The sequence below is a fragment of the Engraulis encrasicolus genome, chromosome 6 (assembly GCF_034702125.1).
Source record: "Engraulis encrasicolus isolate BLACKSEA-1 chromosome 6, IST_EnEncr_1.0, whole genome shotgun sequence".
NCBI classification, from domain to species: domain Eukaryota; kingdom Metazoa; phylum Chordata; class Actinopteri; order Clupeiformes; family Engraulidae; genus Engraulis; species Engraulis encrasicolus.
In genome coordinates this window covers 39135387-39155383 of record NC_085862.1, presented here as the reverse complement: position 1 = coordinate 39155383, position 19997 = coordinate 39135387, and the positions used below count along the sequence as shown (strand labels likewise).

Below are 19997 nucleotides of genomic sequence, written 5' to 3'. Positions count from 1 at the left end.
ACGGTATTTGAGGCAATCACAGGTACAACTACAATAACACTACCCATATACAGAAGGCATAACATAAAGGGAATACACATTTAGAGCAAAAGGCAGTTTGTTTTTATTGCAAACCAGTAACTGATACATGACTTTCTTTTTTTAGAAAAAAAAAATCAGGTGCATTTCTCAAAACAAAATGCCAAGGCACACGAAGAGCAGAAGAGCAAATGGCCACACATCATCTTGGCGCCTCTCGGGCTGTGATGTAATTTCCTGAATACACTGAAGGCTTTTGAGGCATTGTGACACATTGTCAATTTTGGAGTGCTAGATCTCATTCAAGTACATTTACTCACATATCGTAGTCATCTACTACTTCTCATTTACAAAAAATACTTGAACAATTCATACAAATCTGGAAAAGAAAGAGACTTTGTAATACTTCATATCTGTCATTTTGGCACTTAGTAGTTGAACTAAAAAAATAATATATTTTTTCATTAAAAAATGTAAAAAATAAAAACAAGAGAATGTATGCTGTAAGAAGAAATGTTTCAAGCAATGCTGCAGCAATGGGACATTTTTTAAGTGTATAATATGTTGTAAACTAAAAGTCCAGCTGCAGCCTAAGTTTTGCAGATCTCTACCTCTAGATGGTAAAAAACAGGAGTGGGTAAAAGGGGACAGGAGAAGTTTGGGGGGGGGACATGCAGGGTAGACAGGGGTCAGAGATCAGGTTAGGGTTTGGGGTTCAGGGTTCAAACAAAGATTTAAAAGCGAGCCCGGATGCGCTCCAGGGGGTCTGTGTCCCACATCTTGGCATCCCATGCCTGGAACCAGCCAGTGAAGGTTGGGGGTTCTGTGCCCTGCTTGATGGTGACGATGGGAGTACCGTGTCGGCCAGCAGGGTCTGAGTCCACGTAGTCTTTGGCTGAAAGATACCACAATAAACTAGGTCAGTCAGTGCTCGTGGTATTGACCAATTTCTGGGTCAACAGAAAAAATGTCTGCCTCGGTTCATATAGTCAGATACTTTTTAGATGTTGATGAAGAGGGGCTGTTTTCTTTTTGTTACCAGTTGCTGCAATATTAAGTAAGCTAAGAGGCAAAGTTGGCTAAGATACTGCTTCTGTACTTTCACTTATTTTAAGGGGGATGGTCAAAAGTGCCAAAGGGATAAAGCCATGAGCCCAGATGGTCACACATGGCCATGACGTGAACTGTTATTTAAAACACTGCTGCTTAAACCACTTGAGGACAAAGTGGAGTCTAAGCAGTGAATGTTTCCAGACTACAAGCAATGTGTAACAGTCAGACCAAGATTTTTTTTTATAAACATCCGTGTAAGCTTTCAAAAGAAAGATAGGAACGTAGGTACTCACCAATTTTGCCTGATCCAGTTCTCTCCACCTCATTGGCTTCATTGCCAATCCACAGGAAGATCTGCAGGAGGGTAAACAAAACAATTAGTTTTGAATAAAAAATACATTTAAATACATTTTCAATAACATGTAATGCTACCAATATACAGTATGAATACATGTTACAAATAAAAAAATACATTTCCAATAACGTCTTTAAACCTCAGAATACTTTGCAGTTAAAAATGTCATAATTCGTCCCAGCCGAGGCTCAATGCTCAATGGTTGGACAATTGACTCCTACGCCGGCGACCCGGGTTCGATTCCGGCCCAGGTCCTTTGCTAGTCCCTCCACATCTCTCTCCACACTCATTTCCTGCCAGTCTGCTCTGTCCTATCTCAAAAATAATAATGGCAACAAAGTGTCTTAATTTTGTAGCATATACAAAGTCCATTAACGTACCTGATCCCAAGTGTCCAGTAGCATCACATCATCAGTGGCCAGGTCCGACTGAGTGAAGTCTCCAGGAACCTCTTCAGCCTGGGGAAGGCAAAGCCGAAAAGAGGATATGAAAAGAAAACAATTTGGCTTTATGAAATTGTGGGAAACCCCAAAACTTAACAAGGAAGTTTTAACAAGTACAGCCATTATTTGAAACTAAACAAAAGGGCAAATTAACACGGCTATAATTTGTTTCCCCCCATAAACTTACAATGAGGCGTCCGGTCTTGTTGGAGCAGCCAAAGAGGCGTGGTGGCTTGACTGTCTTCTGGAGAGAACGGGAGCTCTGGTACTCACGCTTCCCACCCAAGGCAGACCAGAACCCAGCTGAAACAAAGCGATAAGCATCAATTATGTCAGCCCATTTTCATTTGTACAATAATCTCCGAGACGATTGTGCAATTCAATACTGCCCTACAAAGGCAAAGTGCAGTAACTATGCCAACATTGAAACTGAGAAAAAGGCCTTCAAAGCCTTGGTATTAGGTTGGATATTGTAGTTTGCAATTGACAAATCTGGACCATAAAACTTTGGCACAAGATAGAGGAGGTGTTATGTAGACTATCTTCAGTCTAGACTCGATTTTGACAAAATATGTAGTTTCTGCACTTTGACTTTGTAGGGCAGCAGAATAGACGAATTGTGCTGTGTATGAAACTCTTTTACTTTAGCTGGTAGTATTACATCATCTGAATGCTTGATTGCTATCTTAATGGTACTTAGTATGATGGAACCGTCCATCAACGCTACTGCATTTGTGCAGCAGGGACAGCTATGCGGCCGTGTGCTGTTTTAAATCAAGCACACTTAATCTCCGTGTGGTTTAGATATCCATGTTTATCTACCGCATGATTTCACTTAAGAGTGGCAGTAATGTTTTCTGCGCCAGTGTTGTTTAGCCTGCTGTCTTAACGGCCATCTGTTGATCAGAGTCTGTAGGGTAGGCTGGTCACCCACCAGGCTCTTTGCCCTCCGCCACCTCGGTGGCACTTCCTCCCAGGAAGCTGGTGACATATTTGGCGGCCGCCATCTCCTCGTCGGTGGCCCCCACGCCCCTCCACATGAACATGGAGTCTGGCGTCTTCAGCACAAACACGTCGTTGGTGTTCAGGCAGGCAGCAGAGGGCTCCACCTGCACATAGATGGGAGGAGTAATGTAGACAGAGAGAGAGAGAGAGAGAGAGAGAGAGAGAGAGAGAGAGAGAGAGACAGACAGACAGACAGACAGAGAGAGAGAGAGAGAGAGAGAGAGAGAGAGAGAGAGAGAGAGAGAGAGAGAGAGAGAGAGAGAGAGAGAGAGAGAGAGAGAGAGAGAGAGAGAGAGGAAAAGAGAAGAAAAGTACCAATGGAGGGAGAAAGAAAGTTGACATATGATGCAATGTACGTGACCTATCAAGTCCTATTTTTGTCTTTCCTCTATACACAGCACACACACAGACTATTGTTCTGAATTGGAAACAATACCCACATAGACAGACACACAGTCGCCGGAAGCTGAGAAAAGTGCAGATGTCAAATGATGCTAAATTTGAACTGTACGTAGATACAACAGTGTGGTTAACAGTAACAAAATGATTAAAGATACACTTAAATGTCCAAGTTTTGCAAAGCAAATAAAAATATTCATACATGAAATACAGAGTTCAGACCATTCATATTTGAAAAGGCTCTGCATATTTATTTTATGATTTCCTCTGACTGTTCTAGTTCACTGTGCTTCACTTGTACTATGTATCTTAGTGTCAGTCAGTAGTATAGCCGGAAGTCTGCAGAAACGACATGTAACAAATGACACTGGAGAGATCCATAGAGAGGGACAGTATAATATGCAGTAAATAGTCTATGATGCAATAAGGTATATAAAACATTTGTGTTAACTTTTCTCCACCTTTGCTCATGCATGTTCTCTCTTGTCATGTTACCCCTAATCTGTATTTGATGAAAACTAAGAACAAGTGAATTAGGATAAAAAAAAGATAGATAGAGGCTGACCTCCACGGCACGGGTGGCACGGGTGGAGCTCTGGCGGATGTGGAAGAGGCGGGTGCTGCCCACGCGGCTCTGGCCCCCCTTGCGAGAGGTGCCGCCCAGGTGGATGATCATGGGCTTGCCCTTGAACAGGCTCATCAGGTGGGCCGGCTCCTGGCCCTGAGTGACACGCACCTGCGAGGGAAGATGGATGTACAGTATTGAATTTTTAACTCTTAAGACCCTCTTATGGTCCTGCTACAAATTTGCTGTTACAAGAAAGACAATGTTCAAGTCGTAATGTATTACTCATAGTATTGTAGTTCTATGTCAGTTTCTTCAATGGCTATTCCACTGGCGTAACGCCGTACCTTATGAGGCTACAAATCACCTGCCTGTGATTTACACAAAGGGAGCCTTTTGTTGCTTGTTTTGTGACAGTGGTTTCATTTTATAACATGCATTTCTCCAGGCAGGAGAACAAGAAAAATGGACATGTGAATGACTAATTTTCATGGGATAACTAACAGCAAACTAGCTTTTCATCATGTATGTATAAAGCACATACTGACCTGAACAGGAGCTCCACCCATAGAGTCGTCCAGTTTAACAGTCAGGAAGGCTGAGGCGGCCAGCTCATCCTGAGTGCACTTGAGTCCTTGCCTAAAAGAAAGAAGCATATCAGTAGCACAGCCACAGTTAGGCCTACACCCTTTCAGCTGATAAACCACAGTGAATATAATTATTCTTAAAGGTGCACTGTGTAGAATGTGGCCAGAATGGGCACTGCAACTATGCTGCTCATTGAAACTGTGCTGCCTATTACCAAATTTGATCTTTTCATAAATATTTAGTAAATAATAAACCAATATTTATTAGTGTAACCAAAGTATAGTAAGTTTTGCAGCTAAAAATGTCCCCCTTTTCATATATGAAAAGTGCAATTTTCTCAGTCATAACAAATACTTAGAATTTGATTATGGTGGTAAGTATTCATGACAAAGGTAACATTTGTGAATGGGCAGCATTAATTTTGGAAATAAACAACTACAAATCTTGCACCGTTCACCTTTAAAAAAGCTCTTAGAATAGAATGCCTAAAACACCGCTGTTTCAGTGACTGATTATCCACAGTCAGTTCATTGATAATCATTTTCAAAATAATTTATTCAAAGCAAGCATTTGGCCTTCAGCCATAGTGCCCCCTGTTGGTCTGGGTGAGCCATTACCAGGTGTAGATGATGTGCTGCTCCCGGCCTCCCAGTCTGTAGGAGTAGAGGATCAAGTAGCAGTCTCCTCCGAAGAACTGGCCGTATTGAGATGGGTCCACTGGCACTTTCTCCCCTCCCTCCACACGCCAGATCTAATGGAGAGAATAAATCATAAGTTTACAGGGACACCTTCCACTGATAATGTTAAAGTCACTTATGAACATAGATGGGGGACACATGAGTGGGTCGCTTATGCTTTTCTGACTAAAAAAACAACAACAACAACAAAAAACCTAACCCTTCTTTGCATCGGAACTTGTTGTTCTGTACATTTCCTGTGTAGTTTGTATCTGGTAATGATGTTGGCTATATGTCCTCGTTTGTAAGTCGCTTTGGTTATAAAGCATCTGCCAAATGCAATGTAATGTAATAATGTAATGTAATGTGTATAAGTATGAAATAAAACAGCCAAACAGTTGCTTCTACATAAACTGTAAAAAATGACACACCCAAAGACACACTCAAAGATTGATTGCAACAGCATAGGTGATAACGGTTTATCCCATTTCAAAAGCACTAACCGTTGATAAAAATGACACCTTTTACTGTAAGTTCCATCTTCTTTAGAATTAAATGGTTAGTCAATGTTTTACAGTTACAGCACATTTACAAAGCATAAAAAATACACCAGCATGTAGATAACTGCTGGTATGCATCTCTTGCGGTCAAGTTTGCGGAACTTGCGGTCAAGTTTTCGTGTTGTAAAACATGTCATCACCATTGAGGCAACAGGAAGTCAACAACAGATTTGAGAAACACAGGCCAATATCATTGTCATTGTCTGGCCACCCTCACCTGTACGTTCTCACTGTCTGCATTTCTCTCAGCATCAATAAAGTCTCTCTACTCTGCTGAGCTGATTGTCATTGGCTGAAGCCACCACCCTCTTCTGCACTTTCGCTGTCTGAATATCTCTCTGCATTAATAAAGTGTCTCTACTGAACTCATTGTCATTGGTAGTGTGCCCTACATGCTGTACATTCTAACTGTCTTCATTTCTCTCCGTATTGATAAAGTATCTGTACAGATTTGAAATGTCATTGGCTGAGGTCATCAACCTCCTCACATGTACTTTCCCATTGTTTGAACTTTTCTCCATAATGACTATCTGCTGAATTCATTGCCATTGTTTGAGGCCACCCTCTGCACCGGCACTTTCTCATTGTCTTATTTTCCCTCTATCTTTTTAAAGTATTACTACTGACCTGAATAGCTATTGACAAAGGTCATCACCCTCACCTGCACTTTCTCAATATCTTAAGTTGTTTATGCATGAATGAAGTAACTCTGGGCTTTCTCAAGTTGAGACAACTTACAAGCTTAAGGCAGCAGCACAACTTACTTTTTTTACGTTTAACCGGCTGCAATATTTATCAGTGCACTGTCATTGGCTGACGTCAATACCGTCAGCTGCACTTTCCTCAGTATAACAGTATGAAAGTATTTCTAGTCTACTCATTGCCATTGGCGGACATCATCCCCCCCTGCTCACCTGCACTTTCCCAGAGCCGTCGTCCACCATGCCGTGCTGGGCGGCCATGGCCTTGTTGGCGTGGAGGGAGGAGCCATCGAAGGGGATCTGCTCCACTCGGGCGATGCGGCCGATGGTGTAGGCCTGGCTGGGGCCCGTGGTCTGGTCCTTATCTCTCCAGTTGGAGAAGAACTGCTTGAACAGGGTGGTCTCACCTCCCGCCGGCATCACTTGGATCTACGCATCCACCAGAAGACAGAACATTAACATTACACAAATGTAAAAATGGGTTTGGTTGCTATAAAGTGCATTTGATAACAAATATACTCTTCCATGCAATTATGTAATAGAAACATGATGCGGGAACTAATGTTATCTAACAGCCAAAGTAGCTGCAGGCTATGTGAATGTTGTACCTGAGTGTTCTTGGAGTAGTTCTTCTCTTTGACAAACTGTTCAGCGGCCTTCATTGCAGCCTTTCTCTCAGCAGTATTTGCGGTTGGTCCTGGGAGGACAGGAAAAGTGACTCAAGGGTCGGCCTCAATTAACAATTTAGAACTTGCAGTTTAGCATCATTCAGTTTCATTCAACTCTGCACTGCTGCAGTGATCCATTTTTAATGCAGAGGCTAATGCAGAGGTAAATTGTGATACATTACTGTGCATGCTGGTGTTTTAATTGTGATAAAATTCACCACAGTTTTTTAACACAAACTGGTATCAATTGTCAGAGCCTAATGTTTCTCATACCTTTCCAGAGGAAGATCTTGTTGTCGACACCGTTGTCCAGTAGGTAGCACTCGCTGGGGTCGAGCATTTCCATCTTGAAGGGGCTGGCCTGGGCCACCAGAGATGTTTTCATGGAGCCTGCAGCATCAGAGACCTACAGCACAGAGATGGTGTATTTAACTCCCTTCGTTGAAGTGTACTATCTATAATCTAACATACTGAAACTGGATAAAGTACAGCCGTGGTATCCAAATGGCGGCCCGCAGGCCAGATCCGGCCCGGGCATGGCAAACAACAAAGAAGTGACAAGGAAGTGTACTATCTAGCATCTAACACACAGAAACTAGATAGCTACAGAACAGTAGCCATATACAGTGGTAACAAGGACACAATAATGAAACTCTCCCAATAGTGAGGCAATACTTAAAATTGAGAGAAAAGAGTCAAATTGAAAGTGTACATTCAAACCATTAAGTAAATGGCTTCTTCTCACATGTCAAGTTGTGTAAGGATCATACTTGTGGTAATACTGCTATTCCCTACATAACTGCTATTCCCTACATAAGAGGCACAGACAATGACCCTCTGGGGCCTGTCTCTGATAAGGGGGTAAGTACATGTGAGATGGTGGCCAGTCATGTCTTACCATGTAGAGAACCCCCTTCTTCTTGTTGGCTCTGTCCACGTTCTCATCATCGGGAGTTCCTGCTGGGATGTTGGGCTTGGGCCCCAGGGCCTAAAAATAAACACCAGAGTTTTGTTTCCCATGGAAGATGGCAAGTGATGACCACGGCCATGCTGGGACCGTGCTGTGACTCACAACATAAAAAAACAGTGGAGCAAGAAAAAGACTGCAATCTTGTCTTAGGATTTACAGCAGTAAGTGTGCCATTCTTGGCCAGGACTCCCTGGAAGAAGAGCCATTGTGGCTCAATGGGACTTTTCCTGGTTAAACAAGGGTTAAATAAATAAATAAAATAAAAAAGCATAGATCAATCAAATATACTAGGAAAAAATACAATGTTAATTCAACACTTTCAGAGTCAAAGAGTCAATCGTCTTTTACACTGTATTTGGTCCCAGAGCAGTCTAAGAATTGAAACAACCCTGCAAGCTAATTGTGTAGGCTCGAGCTTTAAATTATAGAACAAAAAGACAATGGCCCAGTCAGTGCAGGAAAGCTGATGTTTCAAACTCATTAGTGATTGAAGCCATTAAATATTTTCTATCGCTCTACGCCTATTAAAGACTGATAATAACCTCTTACTTTCCTACAGTGGAGCCTTTGGTTAATGACAGCTGCTGATTCTCAAATTTGCTGCAGAGTAAGTACCTCATGTCTGTGATGCTTGCGTTGCGGTATACTTAAAACTGAGTGTGTGCGTGTGACTGCATCATCATTCACATCCAGACTATGAAACTGCAGCACTGACTGCTATGATGGCTTCCCCTTCCTGTTCTGTCATGACCACATATTTAAGCGAGCGAGAGAAAGAGAGAGAGAAAGAGAGAGAGAGAGAGAGAGAGAGAGAGAGAGAGAGAGATAGAGCAAGAGAGAGAGGGGAAGCGAGCTTACATCAATGATGGGCTGTGGCTCCATGCCTTCATCCACCATGTGCAGCTTGGCACGCCCGTTCCTCTCGTTGTCACGGATGTCAATTGCCACCTGAGAGGCCTTCAGACGCTCGAAGCGGTTGCACTCGCTGCCACACCACTGGAAGATATCCTGTGAGGCAAAACAAGTGTTGAAAGGCACACTGTGTCACCGACCTTGAATGAACTCACTCATAACTTCCACTTACAACAACAATGGAAAAGCATGGGGCACCAGTACATGGACAAACTTTTCTAGATAACCCCTTAGTGCAGAGCCTGTGTTATAACCCTACTATCACCAAACGTGTAATGGCTGTGTCTTAATATATTACTTAAGGCTCTCTGTAATGTCATAGCAATGTTGTTATGATGTAGTTCAGTATTTTCAGCAAATAGTAAATAGGCCCACCAGCGGTAAGAGGCTACAATGCAGGTCCACTGAACACAATCAAATAGAGTTGCCTATCTCTTCTACGCTCTGTGATTCCGTATAGATATGAATCAGAAGGATGTTCAAAGAGAACATTCCATTGTCCTGGAAGTGTAAACATTGACGGGGCTAAGTATTTAGCCCAGGCTAGTGTCCAATCATTTTGTTTGCTCATGCAGCCATTAAGTTTACATAAAGAAGTATGTTTTATTTGTAACCCTTGTAAGGAGACCTTCTAAACATAAAGCTATGAACCTGGTGTTCCTCTCCTCTTTGGTACCATGGTAACACTACTTTAAGGGCAGAAGGTTACAGTGAATGTATCTTTTTTTGGTATAGTGGGATACATTGTGTAATAACATGTAATTACATGTAATAACATGCAATATGTATAATAACATGTACTAGTTTTTGTATACTTTGCCAAAGTGTTCAATTCTCCCTGGGAGGCACTGGGCCGGACTGAGAACCCAAGGCACCCTAATGCTGAAGTGGATGAATCAGTGCAATACCAGCACATAGTGTAACATGTTATTTCACAAGTGATTTCACTGTACCTATGAGGTAAATACGGTAACACTTTATTTTAGGGATACATCTATCCCTACATCTACATAGCACTAATACATACAATGTTCCTGTATAAGTAACTTGTAAGGCATGTACAAAGCAAAATCAAACATTTGTTAGGCATGTATTCGCAAATGTCTTGTTCATGCACAATAAGGGATTGATTACCAATTTATCCTTAGTAAGGACCTAGTAGGCCTTAGCATTTGCTTAGTAGGCCTACATGCCGTACAAGTTACTTATGCAGGCATTAACATTGTATGTATTAGTGCTAATAGATGTATCCCTAAAATAAAGTGTTACCGTAAATACATTGTGTACCCTATTGTAAAGTGTGGCCCTTTGGCCCATAGTGCCACCAATGGCCATCATCACTGTGTCCGGTCCTCACCTTGCCCAGGTCAATGATGAAGCAGTCCCCGCGGTTGAAGCTGGCCCAGGCCATGTTGACCTCGGCCGCCCTGATGGCCCGGCGCCCCTTGATGTGCAGCAGGCGTTTCACGTTCATGTCGTTGGTCACCACGTGCTGGAAGCCAGACGCCACCCCACCTTTCTGCAAGGAGCGAAAACAAGATCAAGAAAGGTGATCATGATCACAGCTACAAGTATGTACAATATAACTGTAACTCTGCGACTGTAGCCAGCATGATGGCTTCTTCACCCAGGTGAAAAAGTTGTTCAATTTAGTACAATAAAAGCATGACTGAAGTGTACTTAGCATGTTAAAAGTGCACTCGTGCTTTTTGTGCTAAGAAAAAGTATGTTTACAATATGCTTATTTAAAGTGTACTTAAAATTAGATGTAATTAAGTTGCTCTCAAAGAAAGTACACTTAGCGAACCATACTTCAAGTGGACTTCAAATATGTTTGGCTAAAGTGTATTTAGAGGAATATACTAATAGTGTTCTAATAGTGAACTTACTAAAAGTGTATTTTTTAATAACATATTGCAATTGTACTTTTTTCAAGTACAATATGATTACACTTCACCCAAATGTCTTCGAAGTGTGACTTTCTATAGTGCGCTTTAAAGTAAATCGCTTTAACATATTGCAAGTACACTTTTTCTAAGTGCACCATGATTGTACTTCACCCAAATATCTTCAAAGTGTGCTTACACAAAGTATATTTACCCATCATGCACCATCATACATGTCCCATCATGCAATGCACTTCTTGGAGCTAAATTTCTCAAACAGAAAGCCATTTATCCTGAAAGAATATTTTTGGTTTGCATGAAAATATTACTCATTGTTATATTCTGTGTTTATTGTAGGAGTTTTAAATTTTTTAAAGTGGTACAGAAAAAATGACCACGTTCCCACCGTCATTATGATGGTCACGTATATGTTCTGGTATATATAGGCTCACACTTCCCATGATATCATGGTGGGAGGTAAGTTGGAACTAGTTGTTCAAAGAAATAATAGAGGGTCACCATTGGTGATCAATTCAAGCGATCAACTGCAGGAAGATGGAACAAGATTGTAATAAACTGAAATATGTATCTGAAATCTCTGTAACATTGCAATGATTGTGAATATCAGTCGTGCTAGGCATGCATACTGTATCACTACTGTGACATGTAGCTGTGTGTAATGTACAAGCTCTGAGGACCAGCATGGATTGTAGTATTACATTTATATTATTTCATGTACTTGGGAGTGTACTGTAAATATACTTCAAGCATACCTGTTATATATTTACAATACTTAATATGATATACTTTTTACATACTTAAAATGTTCCAATGTAGTCCAAAGAAGCATGAAGTTAATATACTTTTATTGAACTTCTAGTAACAATAAAATGTTATAGAACTGTACTCAAGCACACTATTAATGCCATACGAATGCATGAAAAGCGTGTTTGGAGCATACTTTCAAAAGTATGCTTGTAGTGCACTTAAAGTTGTCCAAAAGCGGTGCCAATTTAGCATCCTCAGTGTGCTGCAAGTGTGCTGAAGTACTGCTTTAGTAGTGCTTCAGCGCACTAATAGTGCAATGAAGCGCACTTTAAATCGCCGAAAATAGTACACTTTGTACTAAGTACGGTCAAAAAAAGTACACTTTAAGTATATGGGTTTTTCACCTGGGCAGACAGCATGTTTTGTCTTCAGAGAGAGAGAGAGAGAGAGAGAGAGAGAGGGAGAGAGAGAGAGAGAGAGAGAGAGAGAGAGAGAGAGAGAGAGAGAGAGAGAGAGAGAGAGAGAGAGAGAATGGTGTGTCACTGGGATAAACTTGCAAGTTGTTCATGTACCTAAACCTGTGTGACATCTGTTCCCCAATCACTTTGCCCAAGCACACTGTACTGCTTATCAGAATACACACAACCATCAACCTATATTATTAGACTGTGAATGTGTGCTTCCTATATTATTGGTATGTCTACTTCCTGAATTCTTAGTATTTCTGCTCTATTTCTGCTCTAACCTCACACCTTGGTGTGTGCTTTACGGTCGGCTGTATCTTTACGAAGGCAGGAAGTCAAAACAACCTAATTAAAGATCTTTCTGTCTCTCTGCCTCTGTGAGGATGTGAGCGGTCACCCCCAGGTGGGGGGTAAGGCAACCATGGAGATGGGAGGAAAAACGGAAACGAGGGTCAGAAATCCAAAATATAGGGGTATTTTATTTTTTACAGTGCAGTCTTAAATGTCCAAGTGCAAAAATATTCCATCCAAAAATGCAACAAAAAATATCCAACAAAAAATGGCAAAAATAATCCTCAGTTCAAAACGTGCAAAATGTCCATATGAAGAATAATGCTAAATAAATGCTAACAAAAATGCTAAGAGCTTTTAGCCCCGGTATCGGCAACAAAGTCTAGCAAAAATTGTAGCATAACAGCAGAGTGGCACTTACACTTTTCAGACAGCCTCACATCAAGCCTCTGGTCCTTCCCCCTCTCTAACCCAAACAGAGAATGAGGGCATCTTAAATACAAAACCCAGGTACCATCTAATTGCACCAATCAGAGCCCCTTGACACCCCATTGGTTCTCCCCCCTAAACAACCAATCACATTTCCCCACATAATATTTACAACATTAAAATTGGCCAAAACAATAGGCTATCAAAGCACATAGCCTATACATTATTCCCCCACCAATTACATGTCACAATACCAAAAACAAAATTACAAATGAGTAACCAAAGGGCGAAAATAACAAACAAAATAGATTGCGGACAAGCTGACAGTTTGATTGGCAGCTCACCTCAACAGAAAAGGTGCGCTCTCCCAGCGGAAGCGCTTTCGCTGTGGAAGGATGGAGGCGGAGCTGGTGTGTGCAGTGGAATGGTGAGTGGAGGAATGGATGTTGAATGTTTGCGCAGTGAATGAGTGGACTGGAGGGGAAACTGTGGTGCGTTGGGTAGTGGAACATGCTAGCGGGTACCTCACTAGATGCTGTGGATGTTATGGAGGGACTGTTTTAACGGCAAAGTGTGAAATATGAAATGCGATGAATGAGAACCTCGTGGTTAATGGCGCCGCCCGCGACAACCAAAACTGTCCAAACTTTTCCCCCCAAAGTCACAACATTCACCCCAACAAAACCCGACACAACAAAGTTCATTTACATGTTGCCTAAGTCCCGAATCAGTATTGTGTGTGTGTGTGTGTGTGTGTGTGTGTGTGTGTGTGTGAATGAATGCGAGTGCTCCGTTTGCGCAACCGAGAGAGAGAGAGAGAGAGAGAGCGTCACTTTATGCGACTGCTGTTGCAAACGCTGTCTGTGCGCATTCACAAACGGAGCGGTGAGGAGGGGAAGAGAATTCACATCCTCACAGGCTCTCTCTCCCTTTCTCTCTTTCTCTGTTCCTCTTCCACTCTGGCCAACTTTAGCTCTTTATCTCTCTGTCTCACTATATATTTCTCTCTTCTTTAGGGTTGTAAGTAACCATACCAGACCCCACAGTTCCTCCATTTTCCCTTCCATACAGCTGTAGTGTATACAGACACAAACATCCACACAAACACCAGCGCTTTGAAGGTTAACATTGTGTCTTCCCTCTGGAGATTTCTTTTCTGTTAGCATGCTCATGAGAATTTTCCCTAGCACTGCGCTAGACAGTCACTCACGACATAATGGAAATATCCTGCTGACTCCGCTCTCACTAGATGTTTAGCTGCTTTGTCAAAAATGAGTAAACAGAAACCTCATTCACAAGAATAGGCTACGCTACCTGACTCTTTCTCTAGCGCTCGTATAGCCAGAAGCCACTGCACTCTGGTCAATTTTGTATCTAATTAAGCAACTCAAAATAAAACCCAGATGTGCTCGACCTCAGTAGTTACGCCTCCATTTTCAGAGTCACCATGGTAACAGTCTATGGGGAGGACAGTGTGTTGTCTTTGAGGAGGAGGTCTCTTCGCTCCACATAGACAAAAGACTCAGCAAAAAAAAACCTCTCTTGTTCCCAAAATACTACAGTGGGTGAAGGCCACAATTACGAAGCCCTAATTATGTTGCCAGCACAATGTGTTACACAACTTGACAAGGGGAATGTGGAATGTCTGTGGAAGGTATTGTTGGAGGGTCTGGCGTGCTAATTTATCAAATTGTAACCACAATATGTTGTTTGGTATTTAACTTGAGTTACACGTTAGCTTGCTCACGTTAGACATCAACCACTTCTCCATTTTTTCTTTCTTTCGTTTCCTTAAAAGCCTCTTTCATATGCTTTCTGAAGTATGCCATCACTCTTTTCACATAGACGTCTTCCGTCATCCCAGTTTCCACATTCATCTTTCCAGTAGACGATAATATTTGCACTTGTTGCTTTGTACCTATGGAAACCTATCAACTTCTACATAGTTCTTCTTTGTTACTGCTACTTGTTTCATGTTATTACTACTTTAAATCAGATCATTTTCCTACTGACGAGTCCAAATGGCTTCAAAATTTCACAGATGTTTTAGATTATGCATCTATTCAATGAATTAATAAAATATTGATTTGAATTGAAGTTCTGAGTGCGCGACGACAACTGTTTTCTCAAGTGATGCAGACGGTGTGAGTTTAGTTTAGCACAACTAAAAGAAAAGATTATTGACCTCACCTTGTACTTGATTCCAGACTTGAAGTAGCCGAGGAAGGTGAGGGACTCGTTGTTCTGGACCTCCCGGAACTGGACGGGGCCACCGCCCAAGAAGTCATCCAGCTGGGTGGCGAAGATGGCAGCAGCACCGCTCTCATCCTGCGAGCACTCGTTACCTGAGGGATCAATGCCAAGCATCTTCGTCAAAGCCTCTTGTCTCCTTTGTGTGTGTGTGTGTGTGTGTGTGTGTGTCTGTCTGTCTGTCTGTCTGTCTATCTGTTGGAAGTTAGGCCTACATCTTCTGCGCCATGTCTCCCATATGCCTGTGTGTGTGTGTGTGTGTGTGTGTGTGTGTGTGTGTGTGTGTGTGTGTGTGTGTGTGTGTGTGTGTGTGTGTGTGTGTGTGTGTGTGTGTGTGTTTCTGTGTGTATGTGTGTGTGTGTGTGTGTATCATGTATAACATTTTTATGCATTGATAATCCTTTCAAAATATCATTAACGCAGATCATTACCAGATATAATCTCCAGCAATCATTCTGGTACATCATAAACATGTATCTAGGGCAGCCATAAAAAGACCAGACGGCTAACTAAATAGGAGAACATAGACTGCGTGATACAGGAGGGTCCAGACACTTGCGCGCCGTCGAACATTTGTCAAACAGGAACTTGTGGCCGAGATATGATGGGAAACAGTCCCCTTGTCTCTTCCTGCAGCTCTGACCTATCTCTCTTCCCCTGCACTTGGGCTAGGTGGCATTAAAACACCCAAATGACTCATGGCCATAGACTCACCCAGACACATGTGTAGTACAGGAGAGAGTAGGGTACATACATACACTCACCAATCCACATATGTATACATGGGTTTCGCGTTTGTAAACAATCCCTGGCTGTGCACTCTTCAACCTCTGTCAGAAAATGTGCTCATGTGGATGGCTGCCTAGAATCTTGCCTCTCCTCACCGCGCAAATGTTTGTGAATGGGAAACCTATGTATAGCATAGACATGTACTGTATATATATACTATAGCAGGATGCCGTAGGGCATAGACTCACCCAGCCATATGTGTGTAGCCTACTGTACGTATATAGCGGGAGGGAGTAGGATACATGGAGTGAAAATCAACCTAGTTCCTCCTGTCATTTCCTCTTACTTGTGGCCTCCGTGGAGAAAACAATAGCCCATCCCTGATGCCAACTTAGGCATAGTAACTTTTGGGCTTTTTCCCCATTCAACATCCTGATTGTAAATGAGATAATGGCCTTTGAAATGTGCTCTCCATCGTCATTGATGTCAATCATTGCATCATGAGGCAACAGGAAAAGGATGGTAGGCACTAATTTGACTTGCACCCCTAGACTCACCTATCCATATGTGTCTATTCTGACCTACTAAGGTCAAGTGCAGTTACAGTACTACGGCAACATTGAAACTGAGAACTGAGAACTGCCTTCAAAGCCTTGGTATTGGGTTGGATATTGTAGTTCCTGCAAATTTGACGTAGCAATATCTCTAAAACGGGACACATTTGGACCATAAGGCTTTGTCACAAGATAAAGGAGGTGCATTGAATACCATTTTCTAACTTAATCTCAATTTTGACAAAATATGTACACAGTCGCTGCACTTTGTAGGGCAGTAAAGTAGAGGGTATGTACTATGCCGTGTAGGAGGCAGATACTCACCCATCCACATGTGTATATAGTAGGAGGGGGCGGCGGTGGTGTAGAGCAGCACGTAGGCGTCCCCGGTGTAGAAGTTTCCGTACAGCTGCTTTGGCACCGGCTGCAGGTCCATCTTCTCCACGCGCCACACCTGCAGACCTGGCTCCTTCCCGGCCGTCTGGAACTCCTTGTGAAAAACCATGGTGCTCTGCTGAGAGAGAGAGAGAGAGAGAGAGAGAGAGAGAGAGAGAGAGAGAGAGAGAATAAGGAAGGGGATGGAGGTTAGCCTACTGATTGCTGAATCTCTTGTCTGAGTGTACAGTCACTGCTCATGCACAAGATTGCAATTTCTTGTGGTGGTACCCTGGGAGGGTTGAATGCCCTTTGGAAACCCAACCCTGGTGTGGTGCTGCAATGTCCTTCTGCCATATCTTTGCGAAATTCTGAGGCATGCCATAAAGTGACAAAGGGCAGTCGTTGCGTTTGTGGTCGGATGTATATTAGTTTAAATCTGTAACCTGTCCGATATCATCAGGCGTTTGACTATCACGCGGACTGATTTATGTGCCTTTATGTTTGCTTTGCGTTGTCAGCCTAGTGCACACTCTCTCTACTACGGCAATAACAAACACAGGGGAAACAAGTGTGCGGGTGATTATTTACTATGACAACATTGTTCATACACGGTAGAACAAAGTCCACAGTCGCCTAAATGTCAGCAGCTTACAATTAAGGGAGCATTCATAAAAACAGAAACTGGCACATTCGCTTTTTTCGCTCTATTTCAAAAGGATGGTTTACACAGACGGGTGCACTGAAGCGGTAACCCCACTGTCATTTCACTGTCATTTAGCCTGCGTTTATTTACTCTCCGTAAACAAATGCGCACATTGACCAACGGGGTGGGTCAACTAAAAGCAAGCAAGCAGGTACAAGGTTAGATGGATAGATGTGTGTTTTCACCAAGCAGCCATAACCAGGTCTCCCTGACTTCAACTCTCTTCTGCAATCTCAAGATGTAAATCTTGAATGTAAGCGCAACGCTATGGAGATATGGAGAGCCTTCATGTTTGGGCAAGATAAATCATTCCAGACACTGAATGCCAGATCTCAAAAGGCACTGCAACTTTAATTTGTAGTGTGCTAGCGTGTTCCATGTGATACCGTTTAGCTGCTCTGACCGTGCGTGTCTGGCAAGCATCTTGCAAGTCTCTCAACATTTTCGTGGTCTCGCTCTGAGTCATTCGGCAGTCATGTACGTACATGTGTGGGGTATTAGAATGCAGCAACTCAGAAAGCTTTTGTTCTGAATTTCGATTGTACCACACCTTTTATAATGTGCACTCGCGCTTAATTACTTTGAAACAAGTCTAGGCTTAAATATTGTGCACCGTTTACCACAAGGGGTTGTAAAAGAATCAATGGAAAGTTGTGCGCGCGCGCTCCTAAAGTTCAAAAATGTCTGAAAACGCAAACTGAACAACATGTAGAGTAATTATTTGTAAGGCAGGCCTGTGTAAACATGTTACCTACATTCCATAGGTTAAGAACGTTTTAGCAGAACGACTCTGTTTGAGAGCTTTGTCTACAGGCAAATACTTCCTATTACATAATAAGGTTGCCGTGCCAAAACATGCGCGTTGAAATGAAACTGATTCATTGCGAAGTTTTCTGCAAAAGAACTTCGCCTTCCTGTACGATCATTCATCTGCATATGGAAAAGTTTTCAAACACTCCATGCAAACTGCACGTCAGAAAAGTTGCGATAGTTAACGGGCGAAATGTTCACTTAATTTGGCACGGACCATCAAACCGGACAACCTCAATTAAACACCCCCACGCTTCCACTAAACGGTCTTTAAACGTTATGATCTGAACATTACCTGTTTGATTGTTGTGTTGTATGTTGCTGGGTCTGTCTCTCCGGATGATGTCGGCAGATGTGAAATTGCTGCTGCAGCTGCTGTTTTAGTCCAGTCCAGAGCCTGCGCACCAATCCACCGAACGCTCGCCTGATTTATACTAGTTCAGCGCGTTGTGGGAGAGGCTTGTCTGTGGCCAATGGCATGTCATTCTCGTAGTCCTGGCTTGGCTTGGCAGACTACTTCAAATCGGCAGCATGAACTTGGTGCGTAACACGCCCACCTCAGAACGTGTTTTTTCTTTGTGTTTATTTTCAGGGTTTTCATCAGCCCTATGGCATTGCAGCCACTCATGCATTAACTATATCCCTGGTTAAAATCAACCTCTTAACTCTGCAATAATGTTATTTGGGGATATGGTCTTAAATCATGCAAACAAATGAAATCATGAATTGAATCACACCTTTCCGTATCCTTACACACTTTCTGCAGTCTCCAGAAGAGTCAGTGGATCTTTTCTGGCAACATGTGTTAGCTATATTAGTAGGCTACATAAACTACTCCCTGCATGTCATCCTACATTAGTGACAACTGCAGTCAGTGCATTGCCGTGTGATTGGTAGGGGGGTAGGTAAATAAATAAATAAATAAATAAATAAATAAATAAATAAACGAAATATAATATAATATTATATATATGTGTATATCAATGCAAAAGAGCCATGAAAGTGAGGCTTGAGCGAGTGCATGTGGGTGTGTATTCTTATAAATATGTAATCGAAAAGCCTTGGCTCTGGGTGGTGTCTGAAAATAGTTGTTTAATTAGCATACTGCATACTGTTTGAAAACTGGAACCCAGACCTGAGTACAGGTACTGCTGCATTCTCAGTCTATGGCCAGCCACACCCAGCAGCCACTGAAGTCTATTCTGGGCTGTTTGTTTATGCCTCTTTATCTTTCTGTATACACAGTGGAAGGTCTAGTATTATTACAGCTGTAATATACATTGTGTGGTATGTAAATAATGAAAGAAAAGTATACACATCTACATACATGAGGATCTAGGCCTGAATTGTAGACTCACACACACATACACTTTCTCCACTCCCACTGTGACAACGCACACGCACATGCACACACACCAATTTTCTTATGAGTAGGCTACTACAACACACGCATTGTCTCTGACACACACAAAAATGTTATACATGAATCACACACACACACACACACACACACACACACACACACACACACACACACACACGCACACACAGCGACACGACTCTGGGCCTGTCTCCACACCTGCGCACCAGAAGAAGGCGCTTCCTTCCTGCTCCTCCTCCTCCTCCTCCTCCAGCTCCTGGCTGCAGCTGCATGGCAGGGAACCTGTGGCAGGACACCAGGACACCAGGCCCCAGAGCCAGGGAGAGAGCCGTGCAGCCAGGGAGCGATGGAGCGATGGAGCGAGGGGAGCTTACTGTTTAATATTCCCCACAGATCCCCTCAGAGCCTCCACATGGCCCCTGAATGGTGCACGCAGCAAA

General features: G+C 42.6%; 1 protein-coding gene across 2 annotated transcripts; it reads right to left on the bottom strand.

The window, feature by feature from the left end:
- Window positions 1-79: 79 nt before the first annotated feature.
- On the bottom strand, window positions 80-18592 carry scinla (scinderin like a). Of its 2 annotated transcripts, none has more exons than XM_063201581.1 (17): window positions 18472-18592; window positions 16610-16799; window positions 14943-15097; window positions 10272-10433; window positions 8861-9010; window positions 7931-8020; window positions 7306-7438; window positions 6973-7061; window positions 6578-6793; window positions 5044-5177; window positions 4387-4477; window positions 3839-4009; window positions 2804-2978; window positions 2057-2172; window positions 1807-1884; window positions 1365-1425; window positions 80-913 (listed from the first exon to the last, which is right to left on the bottom strand). In XM_063201581.1, the coding sequence occupies exons 2-17, from the start codon at window positions 16788-16790 to the stop codon at window positions 753-755; spliced, it is 2163 nt and encodes a 720-aa protein (XP_063057651.1). In that variant the 5' UTR covers window positions 16791-16799; window positions 18472-18592; the 3' UTR covers window positions 80-752. The 2 variants fall into 2 exon arrangements, with proteins under 2 accessions (XP_063057651.1, XP_063057650.1); XM_063201580.1 differs by having other exon boundaries at window positions 16610-16796.
- Between the last annotated feature and the right edge of the window lie 1405 nt (window positions 18593-19997).